Consider the following 26,637-nt stretch of genomic DNA (forward strand, 5'->3'; position numbering starts at 1 on the left):
TGGCTGTCTTAAAGGGAAAATGTACAGAAAATCCTTTCCTAAAATAAGCACAGCCTCTGGATCTGATACATACAGATGTATGTGGTCCAATGAGTGTTCAAACTCCTAACAAGAAGAGATATTTTATCACATTTATTGATGACTACTCCAGATATAGTCGCCTACCTGCTTCACAGTAAGTATGAAGCTCCAGAGAAACTTGAAGAATATCTTGCTGTAGTGTTTAACAAATTTGGAAGAACGCCAAAAGCCCTGTGTGCAGATAATGGAACTGAATATACAAGTGGTAAGGTGCAAACCATTTTGAAAAAGGATGGAATTGTGCTCCAGACTACCATTCCATACAACCCAGAACAAAATGGCATTGCAGAGAGAAAGAACCGTACTCTCTGTGAAAGTGGAAGAAGTATGTTGTTTGATGGGAATCTACCTACAACGTATTGGGGAGAAGCCATCATGACAGCTTGAAATCTTCAAAACAGAGTGCCAGGTAAAGCCACAAATAAAACTACATATGAGCTATCTAACTGCAAGAAGCCTAACCTGATGCACCTCAGGATATTTGCAAGCAAAACGTTTGTGTATGTTCTCAAAGAAAAACATTCCAAGTGGGAATCACATGCAAAGCAAGGAGTCCTGGTGGGCAATAGTAAAACTCAAAAGGGATACAGAATCCTGCACCCAGAGACCAACACAGAAAAAATCAGTAGAGATGTAGTGATTGATGAAAATACTGTATCGCTTAAATTCCATGAAGTTACACCAGTTATTCAATCTAAGAAGCAAGAACAAGAATCTCAATCACCAAACCCAGATGCCAAAAAGGAAAACACTGAAGTGTGGATAAGCTCTGAAGCCACCAAGGAAAACACAGAAGACCAAATCAACCTCCAGTCAGGAGATCAGAAAGGTCAAACAAAGGTATCCCAGCTAGACGCCTTTCTTATATGGTCAGAACACTTCCTGAACCGGAGCCACAGTCATGGCAAGAGATGCAAAAACTGTCGGTCTACGAGAAGCATAACTGGATAAATGCCGCTAATGAAGAGATGGAGTCCCTTCAACAACTCCAGACATGGGAGCTTACTGAGCTACCACAATAAAATAGAAATTGCAAAGCTAGGTGAAATTCTCAACCAGGATTTTGAGACTAAGGACCTTGGAAATGTGACATATTTGAGAACACAAATCCAGAGAGCGGAAGATGGGCGTTTTCTTCTCAACCATAGTTCTAAAATTTCCGCAATCCTAAACTAGTTTGGAATGTCAGAAGCCAAAGTTGCGTCAACACCAATGGATTCATCCTACTTAAAGTTGGAAGGAGAAGATCTGCTACCCAGCAATGAGAGTTACAGACAAGCAGTGGGAGCGCTTATGTACATAGCAACCACAACCCGTCCGGATAATACAGGCACAGTCGGAATTCTCTGCCGACATGTAAGCAAGCCACGTCAAAGAGACTGGAATGCAATTAAGAGAATTTTTCAACATCTAAAAGAAACTCAAAGGCTAAATCTTAAGATATCTGCATCAGGAGATCTCACTCTCAGAGGTTATGTGGATGCAGATTGGGGCTGGAGATTCAAGTGATCGGAAATCAACAAGTGGTTACTTGTTCAAGTTAGGAGAAAATTCAATTTCTTGGTCCAGCAGAAAACAAGTGTCAGTCGCATTATCTTCTACAGAAGCAGAATATATGTCTGCTGTTTATGCAAGTCAAGAAGTAATTTGGTTGAAACAACTTTTGGAAGATTTCAGCAAGCCACTAGCTCAACCAACAGTTATCTATGAGGACAACCAAGGATGCTTTAATCTTGCCAGCAGTGAGAAGATTAGTGCAAGGACTAAGCACATTGATGGAAAACATCACCACTTACGTGACTTAGTGGAAAGTGGTGTATTCAAGTTTGTTTATTGGGAGTCTGACAAGATGATAACTGATGGTATGACAAAGCCATTATCAAGAGCCAAGTTTGTGGACTTCAGAACCGCAATGGCACTCACAGGATAAGTAGTTGTAGAGTGGGGGTGTTGGAATATGTTTGGTGCAACAACTCCATTCCTGTCTATGAGTGTTTAGTTGCCAGATTTGTATGCTGTTCATAAAGTTAGAACAAAAAAAACTTCCAAAGGCTCACACAGGGAAAGCATGTGACTGTATTTTCTATGTTTTGTATGAGAGAAGCAGCCTACTGCAGATGCTGCACAGAAAGACACACAAATTATTTATTCCTGAGCTATTTAGATTATCATATATTGATCCTGAGTGTTCCTGAATAAAGAAGCTCTGTTGTCACACGCTTGGAGAGTATCAAGAATAATCGGCTGCCAACAAGATCATATTTACATTTTGACAGAATACATTTATTTTGAGTAAATCAGCCTCTATCCATCAAAACCCACCTACACCTTCCAGACCAACATTTCCAAATCTGACGAGTGTCAATCTGTGGGGTAATAACTCTGACACTGTTTTCTGTGGCCACCGCCTCCTGCCTCCTGTGAGCCGATGCTCCGCCGCTCTCCCTCCCCCGCCAACTTTCTGGACAAATGACTCATGTATAAGCCGAGGGGGGCATTTTCTGCACAAAAATATGTGCTGAAAAACTCAGCTTATACACGAGTATGTACAGTAAATTCCTAAAATTTGTTAACCCTTCAGGTGCATCACAGTAATAAATGCAAGGTGGAAGGAAAAAAAAAAGTGAAAAATTAAAAAAATATATATATATTATTCAAAGGTTTTCTTTTGCCTGACATTTTTAATTTTCACAAGAGTTCGCAAAGAAAATGAACCCCACAATTTCTTGTCCAATTTCTGCAGAGCACACAGACATATTCACTAAAGTGACCACAAGATCACTATTGGGATTATTGTTTCCTCACGAAATCAAGGTCCCAGAGTCTGAAGGAAGAGTGGCGTGATGGTTTGGGGAGCCATGTCCTTTGCTGGTGTAAGTCCACTGTGTTTTACCAAGACCAAAGTCAGTGCAGCCATCTACCATGAAATTTTAGAACACTTCATGCTTCCCTTTGCCGACAAGCTTTTTGGAGATGGAAATTTCATTCTCCAGCAGGACTTGGCCACTGTCCACACTGTCAAAAGTGCGAGTACCTGGTTTACAAACAACAGTATCACTGTGCTTGATTGGCCAGCAAACTCGCCTGACCCTAGAGCAGGGGTCTCAAAATCGGCAGAGTAAATGGGCCGCCCATAAAATAAAAAATTTAAGCTGGTGGGCCGCAATCCTTTCAAACTTCATACAGTCACAATTGATAGCGGTATCAAAGGGGTTAAACGGCTGCGATCGGTGCTAATACCGATCGTGGCCGTTCAAATAGGTTGTCAGCTGCGATGTACAGCTTACCTCAGCAGATGATAGCGCCGTCTCACATGCAGAGCCGACACTTTCATCTCGCTGTACACGCACAGCCATCTACAAAATCCAGCAATTGGGGGGGGAAGTCACGCCTCCGCTCTCTGCGCGCTGGCGTGATGTCATTACACAGCACCAGAGGGATGTCATCACGCAGGGCCACAGCCAATAGGGAGCAGCGCACTCCTCTCTTCTAGCGTGAGCAGTGGTGTAACTACAAAGTTATGGGCCCTGGTGCGAACTTTCAAATGGGCCACCCCCATGCCAAAATACATGCACATCTCCACTCAGCACACCTCGTACACGCACATCTCCACTCCCTACACCTCGCACACAAACGGCTCCGCTCCCTACACCTCGTACACACACAGCTCCGCTCCCTACACCTCGTACACACACATCTCCACTCCATACACCTCGTACACACATGGCTCCGCTCCGAACACCTCGGTGCCAGGAGAGGGATCAAACATCGCTGGAAACGGCAGAAAACAACGACCAGTAAGTATTTTACTGAACACATTGGACTTGGTAGAGAAAACATGGATATTTCCGCATTGCTGAGGAGTAGATAAAAGATCCAAAACCAAGAGTTTGTATAATTGCGGTTTTTAATCTATGAGTAGCACACACTTCTTCCTCTGGACAGAACCAAATAATTGTACAGTATAATAAAAATAATAGTGACAGATTTATAGGAGCTGAATTCAAATAAAGGCACCAAGAAGACACAAAGTTCAATGATTGTTGTCCATGCTCTATAAATATTTCTAGACTTGAAGTGAAACACAAAATTACACAGAATTATACATATCGTATATACTAGAGTATAAGCCGAGATTTTCAGCCCATTTTTTGGGCTTGAAAGTATGCCCCTTCCCCCCCTCTCCCTCGGCTTATACTTGAGTCATGCGGGGGAGGGGGAGCGCGGGTGTCAGAGATCATACTCACCCCCTCCTGGCTCATCTCTGCAGCCCCCCTGCTCCTTCCATGGTCTCGGCACCCAAGATCTTCCTGCGTTCAGCGGTCACATGGTACCGCTCATTAAAGTCATGAATATGCGTTTATTCATAACTTTAATGAGCGTTACCACGTGGACTGCTGAAACCTGTAAGAGCTGCGGAGCTGAGACCATGGAAGGAATAGGAGCTGCAGAGACCGTGCGCTAGGAGGGGGTGAGTATGACGGGGAATGGATGGGGAGCAGAATATTGACCTGTCCCCGTTCCACATCCACTCTGTCTTCCGCGTCCTCTGTGACGTTCAGGTAAGAGGGCGCAGTGACGTAGTCCATGCGCACCCTCTGCTGAACGTTATTGCAAAGGACCCGGAAGACGGAGCGGCCCGCGGCGATGGAATGGGGATCGGCAAATATCGCCAGTGCAGGGGGCCTGAGCCAGCGGCGACACCGGCACCTCGTTCACATAGCTCGCCGATGTCCCTGCCTGCTCAGGACACTGGCACCTGGCCCCCAGCGACGGAGAGGCGAGTATGTCTTTTTTTTTTTTTTTTTAATTGCAGTAGCAATATATGGGGGGTATTTATCTATGGAGCATCTTCTTGGGCCACCATTAACCCTCGTGCAGCATTTTATGGCGAGTATTTATCTATGGAGAATCTTCTTAGGCCACCATTAACCCTCGTGCAGCATTTTATGGGAGGTATTTATCTATGGAGCATCTTTTTGGACCACTATTAAGCCTTATGCGGCACCACCCTCGGCTTATACTCGAGTCAATAAGTTTTCCCAGCTTTTGTGGCAAAATTAGGGGGGTCTCGGCTTATACTCGGGTATATACGGTATTTATATATCGAGTACAAAAACAAACTTAATAAATAAACCATTGTGTATCCAAAAAGGAGAAATTAATATGCTTAATATTAATTAGTCGTGTGGGGTTCAGGATTGAACCCGTGTTGCCTGAATTATTCGTGTCAATGGTGTACATATTTACATGATCCACATGAGTATATATGACAAAATATATATAAAATTATAGGTTCCCCCCTGCCTAAAATCCAGGATCTTTATGATAAGAGTATTCGATCCCACGCATTGAAAATTTCATCTGATCCCTCTCACCCGGGACACTCCTCATTCCAACTACTCCCTTCAGGACATCGCTTCAGAGTCCCCAAATGCAGTACCAACCACCATATGAACAGCTTCTATCCACTCTCTGTTCAACAATTAAATCGTCATGTGTAGACTATATACTGTATCTGTCTTGTTGGATGTTACTTGTTGTATCTGTTGTTATATATTATGTTGCCTCTTTGACACAAAGAATTCCTTGTATATATGTAATATGTACTTGGCGATAATAAATTTGATTGATTGATTGAAATATATCATTAGTGAGAAAATGTATGTTTCAAAATAGTTTCTTATGTAGTTTATTGAAAAAATGTTATAATTAATAGTGAAATCAGATGACTACAGCACAAAAAAGGGGATTCATTCACACCTTCATTTTTCACATACAATATTCTCAGAATAAATTCTGCTTTTTCTTTTGAACAGGAGCTTACACATTTGATAAAAATGATAGATAAAATGAATCCATCACATATTCGTAATACACCGGTTTACTATAACAATGTAATACATAATTTCAACATTAATATTTCATGTTTTATTTATATTTAAAACATCAATTATATAATTGTAATGAAATCAAATAATTTTTCAATATACCGTACCACATACCAAATAAAATATATTTGGGAATCCTGCATTTTCTTCCAAATGACGTATGGATATATATTTTGTCATATATACTCATGTGGCTCATGTAAATAAACACACCACTGACACAAATAATTCAGGCAACAAGAGTTCAATCCCGAACTCCACACAACTAATTTTATTAATATTATTTTCCCATTTTGTGGATATAAAATAGCTTACCTTATTTATTCAAGGTTTTTATTCTTTTTGTTCACAATATACAAAATGTCAAATATGTATAATTCTGTGTACGGTAATTTTTGCTTCACATCAAGTCTAGAAATATTTATAGAGGACAGACAACAACTATTGAACTCGGACATCTCATGTGTCTTCCCAGTTGGTTTTCATACTTTTACATTGCTGTGTGATCACAGTGCCATCAGGTTAATATAACCTTTTTAGTAATTATTCTACTTTATTCCAGGTAAGACCATACTGCGCTGGTCTGCTTCCCAGCTCCTATACATATAATGCTCATACTAAACATACGCCTATACATACACTCACTGGCCACTTTATTAGGTACACCATGCTAGTAACGGGTTGGACCCCCTTTTGCCTTCAGAACTGCCTCAATTCTTCGTGGCAGAGATTCAACAAGGTGCTGGAAGCATTCCTCAGAGATTTTGGACCATATTGACATGATGGCATCACACAGTTGGCGCAGATTTGTCGGCTGCACATCCCTGATGCGAATCTCCCGTTCCACCACATCCCAAAGATGCTCTATTGGATTGAGATCTGGTGACTGAGGAGGCCATTTGAGTACAGTGAACTCATTGTCATGTTCAAGAAACCAATCTGAGATGATTCGAGCTTTATGACATGGTGCATTATCCTGCTGAAAGTAGCCATCAGATGTTGGGTACATTGTGGTCATAAAGGGATGGACATGGTCAGCAACAATACTCAGGTAGGCTGTGGCGTTGCAACGATGCTCAATTGGTACCAAGGGGCCCAAAGAGTGCCAAGAAAAAATTCCCCACACCATGACACCACCACCACCAGCCTGAACCGTTGATATAAGGCTGAATGGATCCATGCTTTCATGTTGTTTACGCCAAATTCTGACCCTACCATCCGAATGTCGCAGCAGAAATCGAGACTCATCAGACCAGGCAACGTTTTTCCAATCTTCTACTGTCCAATTTCGATGAGCTTGTGCAAATTGTAGCCTCAGTTTCCTGTTCTTAGCTGAGAGGAGTGGTACCCAGTGTGGTCTTCTGCTGCTGTAGCCCATCTGCCTCAAAGTTCGACGCACTGTGCGTTCAGAGATGCTCTTCTGCCTACCTTGGTTGTAACGGGTGGCAATTTGAGTCACTGTTGCCTTTCTATCAGCTCGAACCAGTATGCCCATTCTCCTCTGACCTCTGGCATCAACAAGGCATTTCCGGCCACAGAACTGCCGCTCAATGGATTTTTTTTCTTTTTCGGACCATTCTCTGTAAACCCTAGAGATGGTTGTGCGTGAAAATCCCAGTAGATCAGCAGTTTCTGAAATACTCAGACCAGCCCTTCTGGCACCAACAATCATGCCACGTTCAAAGGCACTCAAATCACCTTTCTTCCCCATACTGATGCTCGGTTTGAACTGCAGGAGATTGTCTTGACCATGTCTACATGCCTAAATGCACTGAGTTGCCGCCATGTGATTGGCTGATTAGAAATTAAGTCTTAACACACAGTTGGACAGGTGTACCTAATAAAGTGGCCAGTGAGTGTATATTATAACCAGGCAAACAGTCGATCCCGCCAAGTCAGAAACATGACCTATGCATTGCTTTAGTGCCACGTGATTGGAGCACTAGTTTGTGGCCTTTTTAGAAGACAGAGACATACAATTTCTTGGTGCTGCCAATACCCAAGTAACCAACCTAACCTAAACAAACAATACATTTACCGGTTTCTTGCAGCTGACGCTTTGCACTTGTTTCTTGGACATTACGTTCGTCCTTCTGTGGGGTGGGTTTTTCATCAGCACTTTCTAGTTTCCTCTTTGGTAACTGCTTACGTGCTTTAAACAAAATTATTTACATCATTTAATTTGGGCAATCACTTGAGCATTTGCTTTAAATTATTTTCAAGCACAAATTTAAATACCGGGCAAACTGCAGATAAACCGAATTCAAGAAGCGGTTACCAGTTTTTGCACTTATTTTATTCCCTTGAGTTGCTTTGCTGCTTTTATTTCCTCCATACAGTTGCAGAGATATGAGCCTTCATATTTAGTTCTAATATTTATTGCCAAGGGAGCGTGACTCACAGGATCCTCTGAAGTGGGGCTTTACGCTGCTCTGCATTATTACTCAATGAGCTACTTCGCCTTGGTAAAGACTATAAAATTAGCACTGAAAGTCTGAAAGCCTACAGCAAATTAAGAAAAAAAACAGGGATTTGTGTGATAAACTCACCATAAAATCGTTTTCTCTGAGACGCTCATTGGGGGACACAGGTACTGTGGGTGTATGCTACTGCCGCCTGGAGGCTGACACTAAGTGAACAAAAAAAGGTTAGCTCCTCCTCCGCCGTATACACCCTCGCCCTGATTGCGGGCGGAAACCAGTTTAGTGCAAAAGCAGTAGGAGAGCAACAAAATCAGCTTTAATGCCAGTAACAATGTCTAGAAATAACCACCTCAATGTCAACTAAAATGCACATTAATTATAAACAAGAGCCTATCAGGGTGGATGCTGTGTCCCCCAATGAGCGTCTTGGAGAAAAGGATTTTATGGTGAGTTTATCACAAAAATCCCTGTTTCTCCTTCGCCTCATTGGGGGACACAGGTACTGTGAGACGCCCTAAAGCAGTCCCTGGGTGGGAAGTTGACTCACCAATCCAAGCTACATGCACCTCCTGTCTAAAGGTGCGCCACCGCTGCTTGGAGAATCCTTCTACCTAGACTAGCATCCGCTGAAGCCTGAGTATGGATATTGTAATGTTCGGCAAACGTGTGCAGGCTGGACCAGGTTGCTGCCTTGCAAACCTGTTCCGTCGAAGCCTGGTGCCGAAGCGTCCACTGCCCGAGTAGAGTGTGCTCTGATCCCTGCTGGAACTGGCACACCTCAAACGAATTCATCAGGCTATGGTCGATTTTGAGGCAGCGAGTCCCTTCCTGCGCCCCTCGGGGAGGAGCACGAATAGCGTGCCTGTCTGCCGAAAGGGAGCCGTCCGTGACACGTACCTCCTGAGGGCTCTTACCAGGTCCAACGTGTCTTCACCACGAGCCTTTTCCACGTGGTGTACCGGTGCTAGACAGAACGAAGGCAAAATAATATCCTCATTAATATGAAATGAGGAAACGACCTTCGGCAGAAAAGGGGGGAGCTGGTCTGAGAACCACCTTATCCTTGTGGAAAGTGAAAAACGGGGCCTGGCAGGATAGGGCTGCCAGCTCCGAGACTCACCTGATTGATGTTATCGCCACAAGAAACACTGCCTTCCAGGAGAGGTATGACAAGGAGACATCCTGTAGCGGTTCAAATGGCGCTTCCTGCAGGACGCTTAGGACCAGGTTAAGGTCCCAGGCGTCCAGGGGCGCCCTATAGGGAGGTACCAAGTGGGAGGCTCCCTGGATGAAAGTCTTTACCTGTAAACTGGCAGCAATTCTGCGCTGGAACAGGACGGATAAAGCCGATATCTGTCTCTTGAAAGAGCTCGGGGCCAATCCGGAGTCTAGGCCAGACCGTAGAAAGGCCAAGATGTTGGGAATAGAGAATCTCAGCGGAGTATAACCACAGTCACGACACAAAGAAAAGTACACCTTCCAGGTGTGATGGTAAATTCGCGCCGAGGTAGGCTTCCGGGCGCTAGCCATTGTAGCCACCACCTCGCGCCCCAAGCACGCCTGGGTCAGAATCCAAGATTCAACAGCCATGCTGTCAAACACAGGGCCCCTGAGCTCGGGTGCAAGATCGGGCCCTGGGAAAGTAGATCTGGGCGCTCTGGCAGTTGCCATCTAACGTCGGCGAGCAGCTGCACTAGGACTGCGTACCACGTTTGACGGGGCCAGTCTGGGGCCAGCAGAATCGCTGAAATCCCTTCTATTTTGATCTTCTTGATGACCCTTGGAAGCAGCGACGGGGGGAATAAGCATGGGAGGCGAAACTGGTTCCATGGCAGAACCAATGCATCCACGGCGTTCGCCTGCAGGTCTCGGGACCGAGCGACAAACATGGGCACCTTGTCGTTCACTCTGGAGGCCATCAGGTCCACATCCGGTGTTCCTCACCGTTGGCAACTCTGCTGGAAGACCTCGGGGTGCAGTGACCATTCCCCGGACGCAAGACCCTGCCGGCAGAGGAAGTCTGCCGCCCAGTCCTCCACGCCTGGGATGTGGACCACCGATATCACCGAGTGGTTCTTTTCGGCCCAGTGAAGAACATACCCCATCTCACGCATGGTTGCTCTGCTGCGGGTGCCCCCTTGATGATTTATGTAAGCCACCGCCGTGGCGTTGTCCGACTGAATCCGGACAGGGCGGCCTGCTAGAAGGTGCTGAAACTGTTGCAGAGCCAGCCAGATCACTCGTATTTCCAACCAGTTGATCGGGGGAGCGTGCCTCCTGCGGCAACCACCGTTCCGGAGTTGTGTGGTGGCGAAAAACTGCTCCCCAGCCGAGGAGGCTAGCATCGGTTGTGACTACCAACCAATGGTCTGGGGGAAAATGTTTCCCCTGAAGCAGTGCGGAACTGACTGACCACTCGAGTGACTGACTGACCTAAGAGGACAACCGGCACCAGTGATCTAGCGTGAATGGGTTCTTGTCCCAGAATGACAAGAGGGTGTGCTGCAGGGGGCAAAGCTGAAACTGGGCGAACGGGATCACTTCCATTGCTGCCACCATTTTTCCTAGTATCCTCATCCCGAAAACGGATGGTGTGAGGGACCGGTCGGCGAAGCGTCTGCCGGAGCACTAGGGCTTTGTCTCGAGGGAGAATTACCAACTCTCGGCAGGTGTCGAAGATCATCCCTAAAAAGGTAATCCTCTAAGCTGGGACCAGGGATGATTTCTTTATGTTGACCAACCATCCTAAGCGGGAAAGACACTTTCCTCGCATGCCCAAATTGAAGGGCCCTTGACCCAGAGGTCGTCTAAGTAAGGCAAAACGACCATGCCCCGAGAGTGCAGGATGGCCATGCCAAATGCCATGACCTTTGTGAACACTCTGGGGCGGTGGCTTGCCCAAAGGGCAGCGCTGTGAACTGGAAATGTAAACCGCTGTAGTGTAGAAATCTTTGATTCGGAGGGGAAAATGGGGATGTGCAGGTAGGTGTCCTGGATGTCAATAGAGGCCAAGAATTCTCCCTGCCCCATGGCCGATATAACGGAGAGACTCCATCCGGAAATGTCTGATCCTGATAAATTTATTGAGTAGCTTTAGGTCCAAAACAGGCCTGACCGTCCCATCTTTCTTGGGGACCGTGAAAAGGTTGGAATAGAAGCCCTGAGCCTTCTCGTGCTCTGGTACGGGAATAATGACTCCGTTGTGCTGGAGTAATTCGATGGCTCCTAGCAACGCCCTTGCCTGGGCCTCCCCTTTGAGAAGACGGGAAAGAACCGCTTTGGGGGGTACCTGACAAACTTTTGTACCCTGTGGATACCAGCTCTCTCACCCATAAGTCTTGTGCAACGGTGACCCAGAAGTGGCGAACCAGAGTAGGCGGCCACCTACTTTGCTGATGTCGCCTAAAGAATGCCTTGAGTCCTTTGGCTGAGGCTCTCTGGGACCTGGTTCCCCTCGACCTGGGTTGGCGAGCACGCAATCTCCCCAACGGGTTGGCTCTGAGACTTGTCGATCCCTATCCCGGTTGGGGCGACTTGAAGCGGCGGAATTGGTCACTGTAGTCCACCCGAGGTTGCGAAAGGCCCAAAACCGTGCCTGAAACTGGTGGCGAAATGGCAGTTTGACCCTTTGTTGAGGGAGAAACACGCTCTTCCCTCCTGCGGCGTCGGAGATGAGCTGGTCTAACTTCTCTCCGAATAGGCGGCCGCACTGATAAGGTAGGGAAGTCAAGGACTTCCTGGAGGCTGAATGGCCCGCCATGTCCTTAACCATAAGGCTCTCCTGATGTAAACTGCGTTTGCGGCAGCCAGCGCTGCGCAATTGGCTGCATCCAAAGAAGCATTGATTAAGCCAGCGATCTGACTTGCGATCTCTGATACCTCTAGCTCCCTATCCTGCAAGGCTCTGTTCAATGATTCCAACTAAGAAATCATGGCCTTGGCTACCCACGTTGCCGCGAACGAGAGAGAGAGTGCTGATACTGATGCTTTAAAAACTGAGCGAGCCAAGCTCTCTATGAGACAATCAGTAGTGGGGTCCTTAATAGAAGAACCACTAGGTACGGATAACAGGGTTTTAGAGGCCAAGCGTGACACGAGTGGATCCACCATTTTTTACAGAGATCCGGGGCAACAGATACCCTGCTTCCAGCGCCTTGTGGTCTGAGAAACGCCTGTCTGGCCGTTCCCTGTGTCGTTGCACTACTATGCCCTCAAGCTCTGGGTGAGAGCAAAAAAACTATGCGGCCGCTTAGCTCGCTTAAATACATAGTAACATAGTTATTAAGGTTGAAGGGAGACTTTAAGTCCATCTAGTTCAACCCATATCCTATCCTAACTTGCCCTAACATGTTGATCCAGAGGAAGGCAAAAAAAACCCATGTGGCAAACAGTAAGCTTCACATTGGGGAAAAAAATTCCTTCCCGACTCCACATACGGCAATTAGACTAGCTCCCAGGATCAACGCAATATTAAGGAAACTAGTGTGTATACGCTGTAATATTATACTTTTCAAGAAAGGCATCCAGTCCCTTCTTAAATTTTAGTAGGGAATCACTCATTTCAGCATCATATGGCAGAGAGTTCCATAGTCTCACTGCTCTTACAGTAAATAATCCGCGTCTGTAAGTATGCTTAAACCTTCTTTCCTCCAGACGTAGAGGATGCCCCCTTGTCCCCGTCACAGGTCTAAGAGTAAAAAGATCATTAGAAAGGTCTTGGTATTGTCCCCGCATATATTTATACATTGTAATAAGATCACCCCTAAGGCTTTGATTCTCCAAACTAAATAACCCCAAGTGTAATAACCTGTCTTGGTATTGCAGACCCCCTAGTTCCCTAATAACCTTGGTCGCTCTTCTCTGCACCCGCTCCAGTTCAGCTATGTCTTTCTTATACACCGGAGACCAGAACTGTACACAGTATTCTAAGTGTGGTCGCACTAGTGACTTATATAGAGGTAAAATTATGTTCTCCTCATGAGCATCTATGCCTCTTTTAATGCATCCCATTATTTTATTTGCCTTTGCAGCAGCTGCCTGACACTGGCCGCTAAATGTGAGTTTGTCGTCCACCCATACACCCAGGTCTTTTTCAGTGACTGTTTTGCCCAGTGTTTTACAATTAAGAACATAATTATACATCTTGTTCGTTCTATCGTTCTACCCAAGTGCATGACCTTTCATTTATCCCCATTAAAGCTAATTTGCCATTTATCAGCCCAAGCTTCTAGTTTACATAAATCCTCCTGTAATATAAAATTGTCCTCCTCTGTATTGATTACCCTGCAGAGTTTAGTGTAATCTGCAAATACTGAAATTCTACTCTCTATGCCCCCTACAAGGTCATTAATAAATATGTTAAAAAGAAGCGGGCCCAAAACTGACCCCTGTGGTACCCCACTGCTAACCGTGACCCAGTCCGAGTGTGCTCCATTAATAACCACCCTTTGTTTCCTATCCCTGAGCCAGCTCTTAACCCACCTACACATATTTTCCCCTATCCCCATTGTTCTCTTTATGTATCAACCTTTTGTGTGGCACCTTATCAAAAGCTTTTGAAAAGTCCATGTACATCACATCCACTGCATTCCCTTGGTCCAGTCCGGAACTTACCTCTTCATAAAAGCTTATCAGATTAGTCTGACAGGAACGATCCCTTGTAAACCCATGTTGATATTGGGTCATAAGGTTATTCTTCTCCAGATACTCCAGTATAGTATCTCTTAGAAAACCCTCCAGGATTTTACCCATAGTTGAGGTTAAACTTACTGGCCTATAATTTCCAAGTTCAGTTTGTCCCCTTTTTGAATATTGGCACCACATTTGCTATACGCCAGTCCTGTGGTACAGACCCTGTTATTATGGAATCTTTAAAGATTAAAAATAATGGTCTATCTATGACTGTGCTTAATTCCTGCAGTACTCGGGGGTGTATCCCATAAATTTGTGATCACTATTACCAAAGTGACCCTCAACCCTTACATTTGATATGCGGTCTGGCCTGTTGGTTAATATTAGGTCTAGCAGTGCCCCCCCTCTTGTTGGGTCCTGAACCAGTTGTGAAAGGTAATTGTCTCTCATAGTTGTCAAAAACCTATTACCTTTGCTGGAACTGCAGATTTCGGTTCCCCAATGTATTTCAGGGTAGTTGAAGTCCTCCATAATAATGACTTCTCCTTGAGTCGCAGCTTCATCTATTTGCTTTATGAGGATATTCTCTGTTGCTTCCATTATTTTTGGAGACTTATAACAAACCCCTATCAGTAATTTATTATTTTTCCCCCCTCCCCTTATCTCTACCCACAGGGACTCTACATTTTCATTCGATTCATATATATTATCATGCAGGATGGGTTTTAAGGATGATTTTACATATAAACACACACCTCCCCCTCGTTTATTTGTACGGTCATATTTGAACAGACTATAGCCCTGTAAATTAACCGCCCAGTCGTGGCTCTCGTCCAGCCATGTCTCAGATATCCCCACCATGTCATAATTATGTTCCAACAACATTAACTCCAATTACTCCATTTTGTTGTCGAGGCTTCTGGCATTAGTATACATGCACTTTATGTATCTCTCTGTACCTCTATTCTTTCTTAAATTATTAACTGTTCTAACCCCATCCCCCATGCCACCCCCAATGTCATTATTTGTGCCCAGGTCTCTACCTGCACTGTCTTCCCCTCCTATAAAAGGAATACCCCCCCCCCCCCCCCGTCCCTAGTTTAAACACTCCTCCAACCTTCTAGCCATTTTCTCCCCCAGCACAGCTGCACCCTCCCCATTGAGGTGCAGCCCGTCCCTAGCGTAGAACCTGTAGCCAACTGAGAAGTCGGCCCAGTTCTGCAGGAACCCAAACCCCTCCTTCCTACACCAATTCCTGAGCCACTTATTAACCTCCCTAATCTCCCGTTGCCTCTCTGGCGTGGCACGTGGTACAGGAAGTATTTCCGAAAATACCACCTTAGAGGTCCTTGCTTTAAGCTTACAGCCTAATTCCCTGAAATCATCTTTAAGGACCTTCCACCTACCTCTAACTTTGTCATTTGTGCCAATGTGCACCATGACCGCTGGATCCTCACCAGCCCCTCCCAGTAATCTGTCAACCCGATCAGCGATGTGTTGGACTCGAGCGCCAGGTAGGCAGCACACCGTTCGACGATCCCTGTCTTTGTGACAGATTGCCCTATCTGTTCCCCTAATAATTGAGTCTCCCACTACCAAAACCTGTCTGACCTGCCCTGCTCTCCTATTTCCCCCTTACTGAAGCAGACACTCCTCCGGCTTTCAGAGGACATGCCTTGCTGCAGCATTGCTACTCCTGCACTAACACTCCCCTCATCTGCCAACTTAGCAAACTTATTGGGGTGTGCCAGATCAGGACTAGCCTCCCTGGTGCTCTTCCCTCTACCCCGTCTTCTGTCACCCAGCTAGCTGCTTCATTGTCCTGCAGCTCCAACCTAGCATCCCCCCCCTCATCTATCCCATTGAGCTTCTGCTCAGTGAGCAGAAGACTCCTTTCCATATTGTCTATGGATCTCAGTGTTGCCAGCTGCACATTTAGATCCAGTATCTGGGCTTCCAAATGCACAACGTGCTCACATCTCGCACAGCAGTATGCACCCTCGACCGGCTGTTCAAGGATTCCATACATGCGGCAAGACGTGCACTGGATGGCATTGGCAATAGTGGAGCACATCCTAATGGGGATTGCACCAGACAATAAGATAAGCAAAAATAAATAAAAAGTATTAATATAATATAACAGCAATTCAGTAATACCTCCCTTGGAAACTCCCTGAATCCAAAGTCACTGAATCTCAAGTCACACACTTACCACAGTTCGCACTTACGCTTACCCCTTTTACCAGCACACCACCTTGCTGCTCAATGCACTTCCAAAAGGAGTTGAGCCCCAACCAGCTGCCCCTTATAAACCCTTAATTACTGTATGAACTCCCACCCTTAATTAACCCCTTGTGAATATAGATACACCTCAAGATTTAAATGCAATATAGTTAACCCTTAAAAACACAGATAGTAAAATAAGAGATTAACCTTGTAGAGAGAAAAAATAGGTTACACAAGCCCCCCAAAAATTGAACAGGTAGAAAGCACTCAGCAACCTACAATTCAGCAACTCACACAGGTATTTGTTATAGGTTTTTCAAATACCTCTTCACTGAATCTGAAGTCACACACTTACCACAGTTCGCACTTACGCTCAGGTCACACTCAGCTCGTTCACACTCGCTCAGGCAGAAGATTTAAAAGAGTTATTGTTTTTTTTTTTCCCCCTTTTACCAGCACATCACTTTGCTGCTCAATGCACTTCCAAAAGGGAAGCCAGGGTGGAATCATCCTCAATCCCCAGAGTCTGATTGACAGCTTCGATGAGGCTGTCCACTGTTTCTTGACACCCCGGGGCACCTAGATCCGAGTCATAATCTGAACTTTGCTCGCTCTTGAATGCTGGTGAGGGAGAGTGAGAAGCAGAACTCACGGATGCCGAGGCACCAGACGGGCCGGGAGACGCCGTGTGGGTTCTTTTCCCCCGCGTCTGCCTGGAGTGAGAGCGGCCCCTGCAGGCTGGAGGCTCCTGTGAGGTGGAGGACCCCTCCAAGACAGGTGAGCCACTATCCCTGCCCCTATCCGGGGCGCGAAGGGACCCGATTGCTCTCGTGACGCCATAGACTGCAACAGTGATAGGGCCCATTCTGGAACACTGGGCTCGGTCGCAGGGGAGGGCTCCTGGGCGCGTTTGGAATCGCAGACTTCGCATAATCGCTTGCTCTGCGCCCGCGGGAAAGCGGCCCGACAAGAGATGCATGCAGCGTATAGGAACGCACGCCCTCGCTTTTCCAGAGATGCTGCATCTGCTAGGCATCAGTACTGCAGCCTGCTGTGGGGGTGGGGGGGAGGGAGAAACACTCCTAGTCTACCCACAACGTGGCCTCTCAGATTGGGGTGAAGCACTTACCCCAGTTCTGTGCCCTACACGTGTCCTGGAAGTGCCGGGCATTGCTCCACTCAAAGACGCGCGCGCCTCAGCAGTGGGCTGTCGGAAGAAGAGGCATCCTCGGTTGAGGCCTAGCGCTGATCCGAAGCCGGGAGCTCAATGTCTTCGGCGCCCGCCCAGGTCACGGGAGGCGGGACGCCAGATGTGACGCAAAGAAGAGAGGCGGGACTTCCGTCCGCGGCCCAGCACCGGCCGAAGTCACGGGCTGGATTTTCAGAATCTGCCCGCGAGGGGGGGGGACACCTCCGACCGCCAGCCGAAGATACGTGACCGCCATGTGCGCTACCTTCGCCAGACAAGACAAGGCTAAGGGCTCCAGCCCTGTGGACGCTGCTGCAGGAGCCCTCCCAGGCCATCCCCGCCGTGACGATGTTTCAGCTTCCCAGCACAGGTAGAGGGGAGGGGGGAACCATATAGGTCGGTGCAGGCACCCTAGCTCCAGCTAACCCCTTTAAGGGGTGAGGAGAGGGACCGTCCGCCGCCTTGCAACACCGCAGTCTAGCATTGGTAGAGCAGTGGGGGCCGCACGGACTATGCCTGTGCCTCTGTACAGCCCATGGTTTCAATACCTAGGGGTGGTCAGGGCTAAGTCCCGCATCATGTCCCACGTTGATGGAGAGGATAAGTGGAGGCGACACTCGCACGTGCTCGCCCGTTGTTGGTTTGGGGAAATCGGTCCCTTTCAATAGGATCTGTTGCCCCTGTCTCATCTTCATGGAAAGTAAAAATAAAAAAAGTCTGGGAAAAAAAGACCAGACGTCCCTCGTTGCGGGAGAGGATACGTGGAGGCGATACTCACGCGTGCTCGCCCGTTGTTGGTTGGGGAAATCGGACCCTTTCAATAGGATCCGTTGCCCCTGTCTCATCTTCATGGAAGGTAAAAATAAAAAAGAAGTCTGGAGAAAAAAAAAAACAGACGTGTGCCTCCAACGGACACTAAGCATGAACTGGTTTCCGCCCGCAATCAGGGCGAGGGTGTATAAGGCGGAGGAGGAGCTTACCTCTTTTTTTCCACTTAGTGTCAGCCTCCAGGCGGCAGTAGCATACATCCACAGTACCTATGTCCCCCAATGAGGCGAAGGAGAGAACATAGAATACTCAGGTGAGCAGTGGTAAAGCAAGAGCAAAAACTGGACACTTTGCGTCTAATGACAATATCTTGTGGAAAGTGCAGCTTCAATGAGAATATTAAGAGACATTCTCACTGCAGCAGCTGGCTTTAAGTCATGCGGTTTGTCACCACATACTACACAGTGAGTGCGCTGCATTCACACCTCGGCGCACTCACTGTGCCAGAGACGGATTAAAACGAGCGACGTGTATAGAAAGTGGTGACTAATCGCCATGATGACAAAGCGAGCGGCCGCAGGGACAATAGAACCTCATTGTCTCCCTGTACTCACTGCTCAGTAAGCCTGCACCACGAGTTACAAACCATTTACCTGCAGATTACAACAATATTTGCAGCTACATAGAGGTTATTGAAGCAGACAGAGCTTAATAGGCAAAATTGGCAAATGCTAACAGTGCACAGTTAGGCCTCATTCAGACAGATTTTCATCAGTGTGTCAGGTTTTACTATCAGGATTTCATCAGTGAATTTTATTTATAGAAAAAAAACCACATACATTGCAAAGCTCATCATTGCCACTGCAATGTTAATAAATAGCACATGGATTGCATACTGATGGCATACATGTGCTGTCCACCATTCTCAGTGTCTTGGATCAAAATAAGACACTCAGCGAATGAAGAAACACCGGAACAAGTGCATTGCTACACAGACTATAACGGGTACATTGTCAATCCTTGAAAAACATAGAACATGTCCGTGAAAAACGGCCCATCTGAATGAGACCTTACGATTCAGCCCTGCTAGCCAATTTCTGTGGTCATCAGGTGAAGTCTACCCTGGGGTCGAAAAAGGTTTTAATTGCACAATACCTGTTTTCCGCTTAGGGATGCTAAAGCCCGACACGTCGGGTGACCCAGTGCGACCAGAGGTGTTGGGGGAAGGGCTGCTGCCAGAAACAGAGACTACTCCAATGGGGTCCACCTAAGCAGTAAGAAAAAAAACTAAATTACATCTTTGCCAGTGCACACGCTCAGCCTCGCATCAGGCAATAACTATATTGGTATTAACTCATTTAGCACTAGCCCATTTTGGGCACTTAGGATTAAGCAATTTTTTTCATCATAACATTCTAGGAGTGATGTTTTTATTTTTTAATCAACGCACTGTATGAAGGACCTTTTGGGTTGTATTTGTAATTTCACATGGGGGCAAAATAGGTGAGAAGAAGAAAATCAAAACTTTATTTTTTTTAGAGGTTTTAAATTTGAATCTATTCGTGTGCTGCACAAAGTCTAATTTGTATTTTGTGGATCAGTACAATAATGGACATGCCAAATTCATTTGCTTTTGCCATTTTTTTCTAAATATATTGTAAAAGTAATAAAGTGCTTTTGTTTCTGTGTTGTACTGTTACACTGAGCACCCTAAGGTTCATATTTTTCCGTCAAAGCTGCAGGCGGGCTTATATTTTGCTTGTCTTGGCAAGATGTAGTTTTCAGTGGTGCCATTTTAAGGAACATGTAACTTTTAGATGACTTTTAAAACCACACTTTTTGGGAGGTTTCCAAGCATGGCGCCCTGAGAAATCCACCCACTACTCCCATCATTTCCCCTGTGACACAGCTCTTGTGCTATTGCCAGGGGCAAGCTGAAGGTGCAGCAGTGCTTCAGGACTGTCGGCCTCCAATGCTTTTTCCTCAGTGTTGTGCCTGGCTCACAAAACCATAGTAGGAGACTATCCCCGCTCTCCCCCCCTTCCACTGTACTCGGGGTAACTTTCACATGAAGCGCTCTCTCCTTTTGTTTCCACTCTTTGGGAGAAGGAATCAACAGCAATTCATGATCTTTTCTTTATAAACTGTTGACTATTGACATTAACGGTCCATACGATGGCAACAATTTTGGGAATACACTTACTTAGTGTCATGTTTTACTACTGCATACACATGGGTCGCCATATTCAGAAACTAGTAACTTTTTAGCTTACTATAGACAGTAGGAAAGCTAATTTTTTGTCAGGACACGATGTAATTTTTACTAATGTTAGACTTTTTTTTACAAATACAGCTTTTACATAATTTATCTCATTTTGCTTATAGGGCAGAATGAATTACAAAACTTAATTTTTTCATTACAGCAAACATTGAGCAGAATAGAAAAATGATTTTGTTTTATATTATGTATCGATATGCTAACCCAATTTGTACTTTTTACAGTTTCCTACTTCTGAAAATGAAAAAAAAAATAAATACTTCCTAACAAAATATTCTGCATCATATTCTGGAAGCCATAAATTACACTTTCATTTACAGAGCTTTAAGGTGGGCTGTTTTTGGCGTTACTAGCAGTGGTTTTATAACAGTACCATTTTATTCCCTTTATTTCATTTTATGATGTGGGACACAAAATAAAAGCAATTCTAGCATTCTGTCTATCAGTGCTATTATTGAGTGTACCGCCTGTAATCGCAGCAGAACATGATAATATTTGTTAATTTATTTCTACAGCACCAACATATTCGGCAGCGCTTTCCAATGTACAGACTATAAAGATATTACGGAGTCACCTAATTCTACCCTATAGGAGGGAGGCCCTGCTCACAAGATACAGAACCATTTAGGATAAAGCCTGTCAGCATATATACAATGTAATTGGAAAAATATACAGTGCCTCGAAAAAGTATTCATGCCCAGCTCATACCCTGTAATTATTTCCACATTTTTCATGTTAGACCAAGAAACTTAAATGTATTTTATTTTGATTTTATGTGAAATATCAACACAAAGTGACAAGTATGTGTACCGTGTATAGGAAATGATACAAGGTTTTCTAGCTATTTTCCAAATAGGAGTGTTCTAATCCCTCCCCACCACAAAGTCTAAACACTCAAGAGTTTTATTGTGGATATTTCATTACAATTCATATTGAGTTGTGAAAGCATAGCTTTGATTGTTTGCTATGGGCAAATAAGCCACTTTTTCTGCTATTGGAAAGTTTTGACTACCTCCCCCATTCTGTGCACTTTTAAGAAGTGATGCGGATTTTACATGTAAAGTTTTTTTTGCAGCACAAGTGTAAACATTTATTTCTGCCAGCACTATAGCCTCACACGTAGCAAGCCAGTTCTTCGTAATCGCTCTTTTCTACTTCCCACCAGCACTAGGATTCCATCTCTGAGCACATTACATCACAATAAACAATTTTTGAATATTCACTTAATAATTCTTTGTAATTTTCAGCACACTTAACCTCCCCCTCACAATTGGTGCCTTTTTTATTTTTTTCTGTATTTAAACCATGTAGGACTGTATTATCTTGTTATTCTATGTATGGTTGTCCTGAAGGAGTCAGTGGACTGACACACGTTGCCAATAAACCTACAAATTTATTTTACCACTATTTGGGTCGTATTCCAGAGAACGCAGAAACACTTGCAATCCTGCTAATTACATCTACTGTTTCACATGGAAGCGGCTGCCTCTAGTTTTTAGGCTCTATAGGAGTTGCGTCACACAACCACATAAGGTGAGCAGGTCTACCTCTTATCAACGCCAAAATGTGGATAAGACCCTACTGGCTCTTGCATATATTACTTTACAGGCAATTAGTTTGTTTTTTAATTTTTTCTTTACAGTGGTAAAACAAGTTTTTGATTTAAGAAAAAAAAAAAGCTGGTGTCACCATCTTCCAAGACCTGTATCATCTTCAATTTTTGGTCAATGGGTCTATAGGAGAGCTTATTTTTTGTGCCCTGAGCGATTCATTTTATTGATATTATTTTGAGGTAGATCAAATTTTTTCAGCACCTCTTATTGCAATGTTGTAATGTCCAAAAACAAAAAATTTATTCTGGCATTTAGAATTTTTTTTCTGATTACACCATTAACCCATTGGGTTAATTAACTTTATTTTAATAGATCAGACTTTTACAAATGTAACAATACAAAATGTGTGTATTTTTTTCCTTCATTTTTAAACCTTTCTCGACATTTCCAGTATACACACACATACATATACACGTCATGGTTGGGAAGTACTTCCCGACCAATGCAACATAAATACGTCATGGCTATCGCCCGCGCGCAAGAGGATCACCACCGCGTGATCAGCTAATATAAGAGCTGCCAGGAGGGGTGCCCAAGCTAACTCGATAATCATCATAGCATTTAGAAGGCAGGCAAATAGAAGGAACCCCCTCTGACCTCCAATTCACACCTCAGCAACGTCATCACGAGGAGACGATCGCTGCCATTGTGATCCAGTGTCGTCATAACTACTCAGAGCATGGTGTATCAAGAATGTATGTCAGTGCAGTACTGACCATTTATAAAGTGTAGCAAAGTCTCAGAGGGGCCAAGTAAAAAAAAAAAAAGTAAAATATATAGATACAATTGAAACTAGAAGTTTCCATACACTAAATAAAAAGACAAATTTGCATGTTTTTCTCAATATCTGACATGAAATCAGAATAAACCTTTCCCGTTTTAGGTCAATTAGGATTACCATAGTTATTAATATTTGACAAATGCCAGAACAATAAGAGAATGTTTTAAGGCATTTTTATTACTTACTGCAGAGTCAAAAGTTTACATACAGTAAGATTACTATGCCTGTAAACAATTCTGGACTGCCCATATGATGATGTCCCATGTTTGAAAGCTTCTGATATTTTCTAACTAACATCTTAGTTAGAAACACACATGTGGATGTATTTTAATGCACACCTGAACCACTGGTTCTTTGTGTACAGTCATGGGAAAGTCTAAAGAAATAAGCCAAGGTATAAAGAAGAGAATTGTGGACACAAGTCTGGCTCATCCTCGGGTACAATTTCAAGATACTTGAAGGTGCCTCGTTCATCTCTACAAACAATTATACGCAAGTACAAACATAAATTAAAAACATGATGCAAGTACAAACATGATGGGAATGTTCGGTCATCATAACGATCAGGAAGGAGAAGGGTTCTGTGTCCCAGAAAAGAGCATGCTTTGGTCCGACATGTGCATATAAACCCAAGGACAAAGGCAAAAGACCTTGTGAAGATGATGGTGGAAGCTAGTAAGATTGTGTCAATATACACAGTGAAATAAGTGCTGTATCAACTTGGGCTGAAAGGCCACTCTGCCAGGAAGAAGCCATTACTCCAAAAGAAACATAAAAAAGCCAGATTAATCTTTGCAAATGCACTCAGGAACAAAGACCTAAATTTTTGGAGCCCTACTGTGGTCTGATGAAACTAAAATTGAACTTTTTGAGCATAATGACCATCATTACATTTTGAGGAAAAAGAGAGTAGCTTGGAAGCCAAAAGGTACTGTCACACTTAGCGATGTACCAGCGATCCCGACCAGCGATATGACCCGGTCAGGATCGCTGGTGCATCGCTAAGTGGTCGCTAGTGAGCTGCCACACAGGCAGATCTCACCAGCGACATCGCAGGGGTCGGGGGTTGCTACTTACCTGTCAGACGAGGCGATCCTGACGTCTTCCCGCCCGCATCCACACGTCGCTTGTCGCCCCAGCAGGAAGCTGATGACGAGAAACGGTCCAGGACGTTCTCGCGCGATCAGCGATAACCAGCGGGGGAGCGGTCGGAGGTAAGTATCAGACATAGCGATATCGCTAGCAATATCGCTGCTGCGTCACAAAAACCAGTGACGTTATAGCGATATTGCTAGCGATATCGCTTAGTGTGACAGGCCCTTAAGAACATTATCCCAACTGTGAAACAAGGGGGTGGCAGCATCATGTTGTGGGGTTGTTTTGCTGCAGGAAAGACTCATGCACTTTACAAAATAGATGGCATCATGAGAAAAGATGATTATGTGGCAATACTGAAGCAACATCTCAAGACATCAGCGTGGAAGTTAAAGCTTGGGAGAAAATGGGTCTTCCAAATGGACAATGACCAGAAGCATTCTACAAAAATGGTAATAAAGTGGCTTAAGGATAACAATGTCAATGTTTTGGAGTGGCCATCACAAAACCCTGATCTCAATCCTATTGAATATTTATAGGCAAAGCTGAAAAGGCAGGTGAGAGCAAGGCGACTTACAAACCTGGATCAGTTGCTCCAGTTTTGTCAGGAGGCATGGGCCCAAATTTCGACCAACTATTGTGAGAAGCTTGTGGAAGGATATCCCAAACGTTTAACCCACGTTAATTAGGCAAATAATTACTATGGTAATTCAGCTCAAGGTGTTAGCCTCTCTCAAACTATTATATTTTTTCTAAAAAGGAGTGCTGTCTTCATCTTTTTCGTCTTATACTGAGGATCAGTCTACGCCTGGATGGTCTGGCACCCATTTCTCACATACTACTTGCTAGAGCTGCTTTTCAATTCTCTTTTATATTTATATAATATATATCTAGTACCCATAAATATTTTTATGAAAAAAGTAAATAAAGTACACATTTGTTATCTGCGTCTGGAATGACCGACCTATAAAACTGTCCCACTAGTTAACTCCTTCAATGAACACACAAAAAAAAAAATTATGCAAAAAATGATTCTCTATCACCATACTCCTGAACAAAAAGTGGTATAAAACACGATCAAAAAGACAAATGTAAATAAAAGTGGTATCACTGAAAATGCCATCTTGTCCCACAAAAATAAATTGCCAAACAGCTCCATCAGCGAAAAAATAAAAGTTATAGCTCTAAGAATAAAGCGCTGCAAAAATAATTACTTTTTCTATAAAATAGTTTTTATTGTGTAAAAGCACCAAAATATTAAAAAAAAATTATATAAATGTGGTATCGCTGTAATCGTACTGACCCGAAGAATAAAACTGCTTTATCAATTTAACCACAAGCAAAATAGCATTAAAAAAAAATCCTGAGTTGCTGGTTTTTATTTATTATTCCTCCCAAAAATCGGAATAGAATGTCATGTACCCAAAAATGGTACCAATAAAAACATGAAGTCTAGCTGCAAAAAAAACAAGTCTTCACAGGACACTGTCAACTAAAATATGGAAAAATTATAGCTATATAAATAAGAGGATGAAAAAACTTGTTTTTGCAATAAAAAGCATTTTTCAGTGTGTGACAGCAGCCAAAAATGAAAACACGCTATGAATCTGGGTATCACTGTAATCATACCGACCCAAAGAATAAAGTTGTTTAATCACTTATACCGCATGAGGACCAACAAAAAAATAAAACCAATTCTTCACCTGTTGTTGATTTTTTCATTCTGCCTCCAAAAGATCGCAGTAAGGCTCAGCTCACATTTATCCTGCGCTGAGCGCTTACACTGGGGTTTCTGTATAAAGCTCTGAAATACGTAATTCAGAAGGAATCCGAGCAGAAGATTCCCAATAATGAGGCAGATGGAGGCACTGTGGATACCATCTGGCAGCCTATGATCCAGCGGAGTCTGTCTTTCTAGGCGTACATAAAAGCACGGTTGGTTACAAAGTGTTATGCAATTCTGAAAAGAAGGACAACGCTGAACAGAGGCCAAATGGACTCCAGAGTAGCTCTGCTGCCTCATTATAGTGACTGGATCCCTAGGCGGTTTCATCTGTCACATCACTCGGAGTTTTGGATGGAAAGTAAGTGCTCAACATAGTGCGCAGCATAAATGCGATCCAAAATATTATGTAAAATGTTCCCAACAAAAGCTTAAAACAAATCCACAAAAAAGCAAGTCTCCAATCAGGTCCGCCAGCTGTTAACAGAAGTATAGAGGGCTTCCATGTCACTGGTAGTACAAAGGCTCTGAAAAAGTTAAATGGATCCCCCCCACCCCACCCCAAAAAAAAAACAAAAACAAAAAAAAAAAAAAAAAAATTCACCAAATGCTGTGCTCTCAACTCCAAATGCTACCCTCCTATCTGAGCTCCAGTGTGCCTAAACCACATTTAGCGTCCACATGTTTGGCATTTCTGTAGCGAAGAAAGCCTGCCTAATTTACGGGAGTGTATCTCCAGAAGTGTGAGCAGGGCACTACAATGGAAGTTTCCAATTTTCTCTCAGCAACATCTACTGCTGCAAGTTTATGGAAGACACTAATGGAGTTAAAATTGTCACTACATCTGTAGATGTACCCCTTTTGGAATTTAATTTCCAAAATGAGGTCACTTGAAGGGGGGGGGGATTCTGCTCTTCTAGCACATAGGGGCTCAGTAT

At 44.3% G+C, this 26,637-nt stretch overlaps 1 protein-coding gene across 6 annotated transcripts in view; it reads right to left on the bottom strand.

Moving 5' to 3' along the window:
* Nucleotides 1–26,637, bottom strand: part of LIG1 (DNA ligase 1) — a 314,922-nt gene that overhangs the window by 216,432 nt on the left and 71,853 nt on the right. For 4 of the 6 annotated variants that reach the window (XM_073552125.1, XM_073552124.1, XM_073552122.1 and 1 more), the window contains 2 exons: nucleotides 19,365–19,476; nucleotides 8,011–8,124 (listed from right to left, as the gene is read on the bottom strand). In XM_073552125.1, the coding sequence (XP_073408226.1) occupies nucleotides 8,011–8,124; nucleotides 19,365–19,476 (226 nt within the window). Of the gene's footprint in view, nucleotides 1–8,010; nucleotides 8,125–18,421; nucleotides 18,479–19,364; nucleotides 19,477–26,637 lie in introns of all 6 variants that reach the window. The other 2 variants (XM_073552127.1, XM_073552126.1) reach the window with 1 other exon arrangement.

This window comes from Dendrobates tinctorius, unplaced genomic scaffold, assembly GCF_039654945.1.
Source record: "Dendrobates tinctorius isolate UK_male_01 unplaced genomic scaffold, ASM3965494v1 ptg000184l, whole genome shotgun sequence".
In the NCBI taxonomy this organism is placed as follows: Eukaryota; Metazoa; Chordata; class Amphibia; order Anura; family Dendrobatidae; genus Dendrobates; species Dendrobates tinctorius.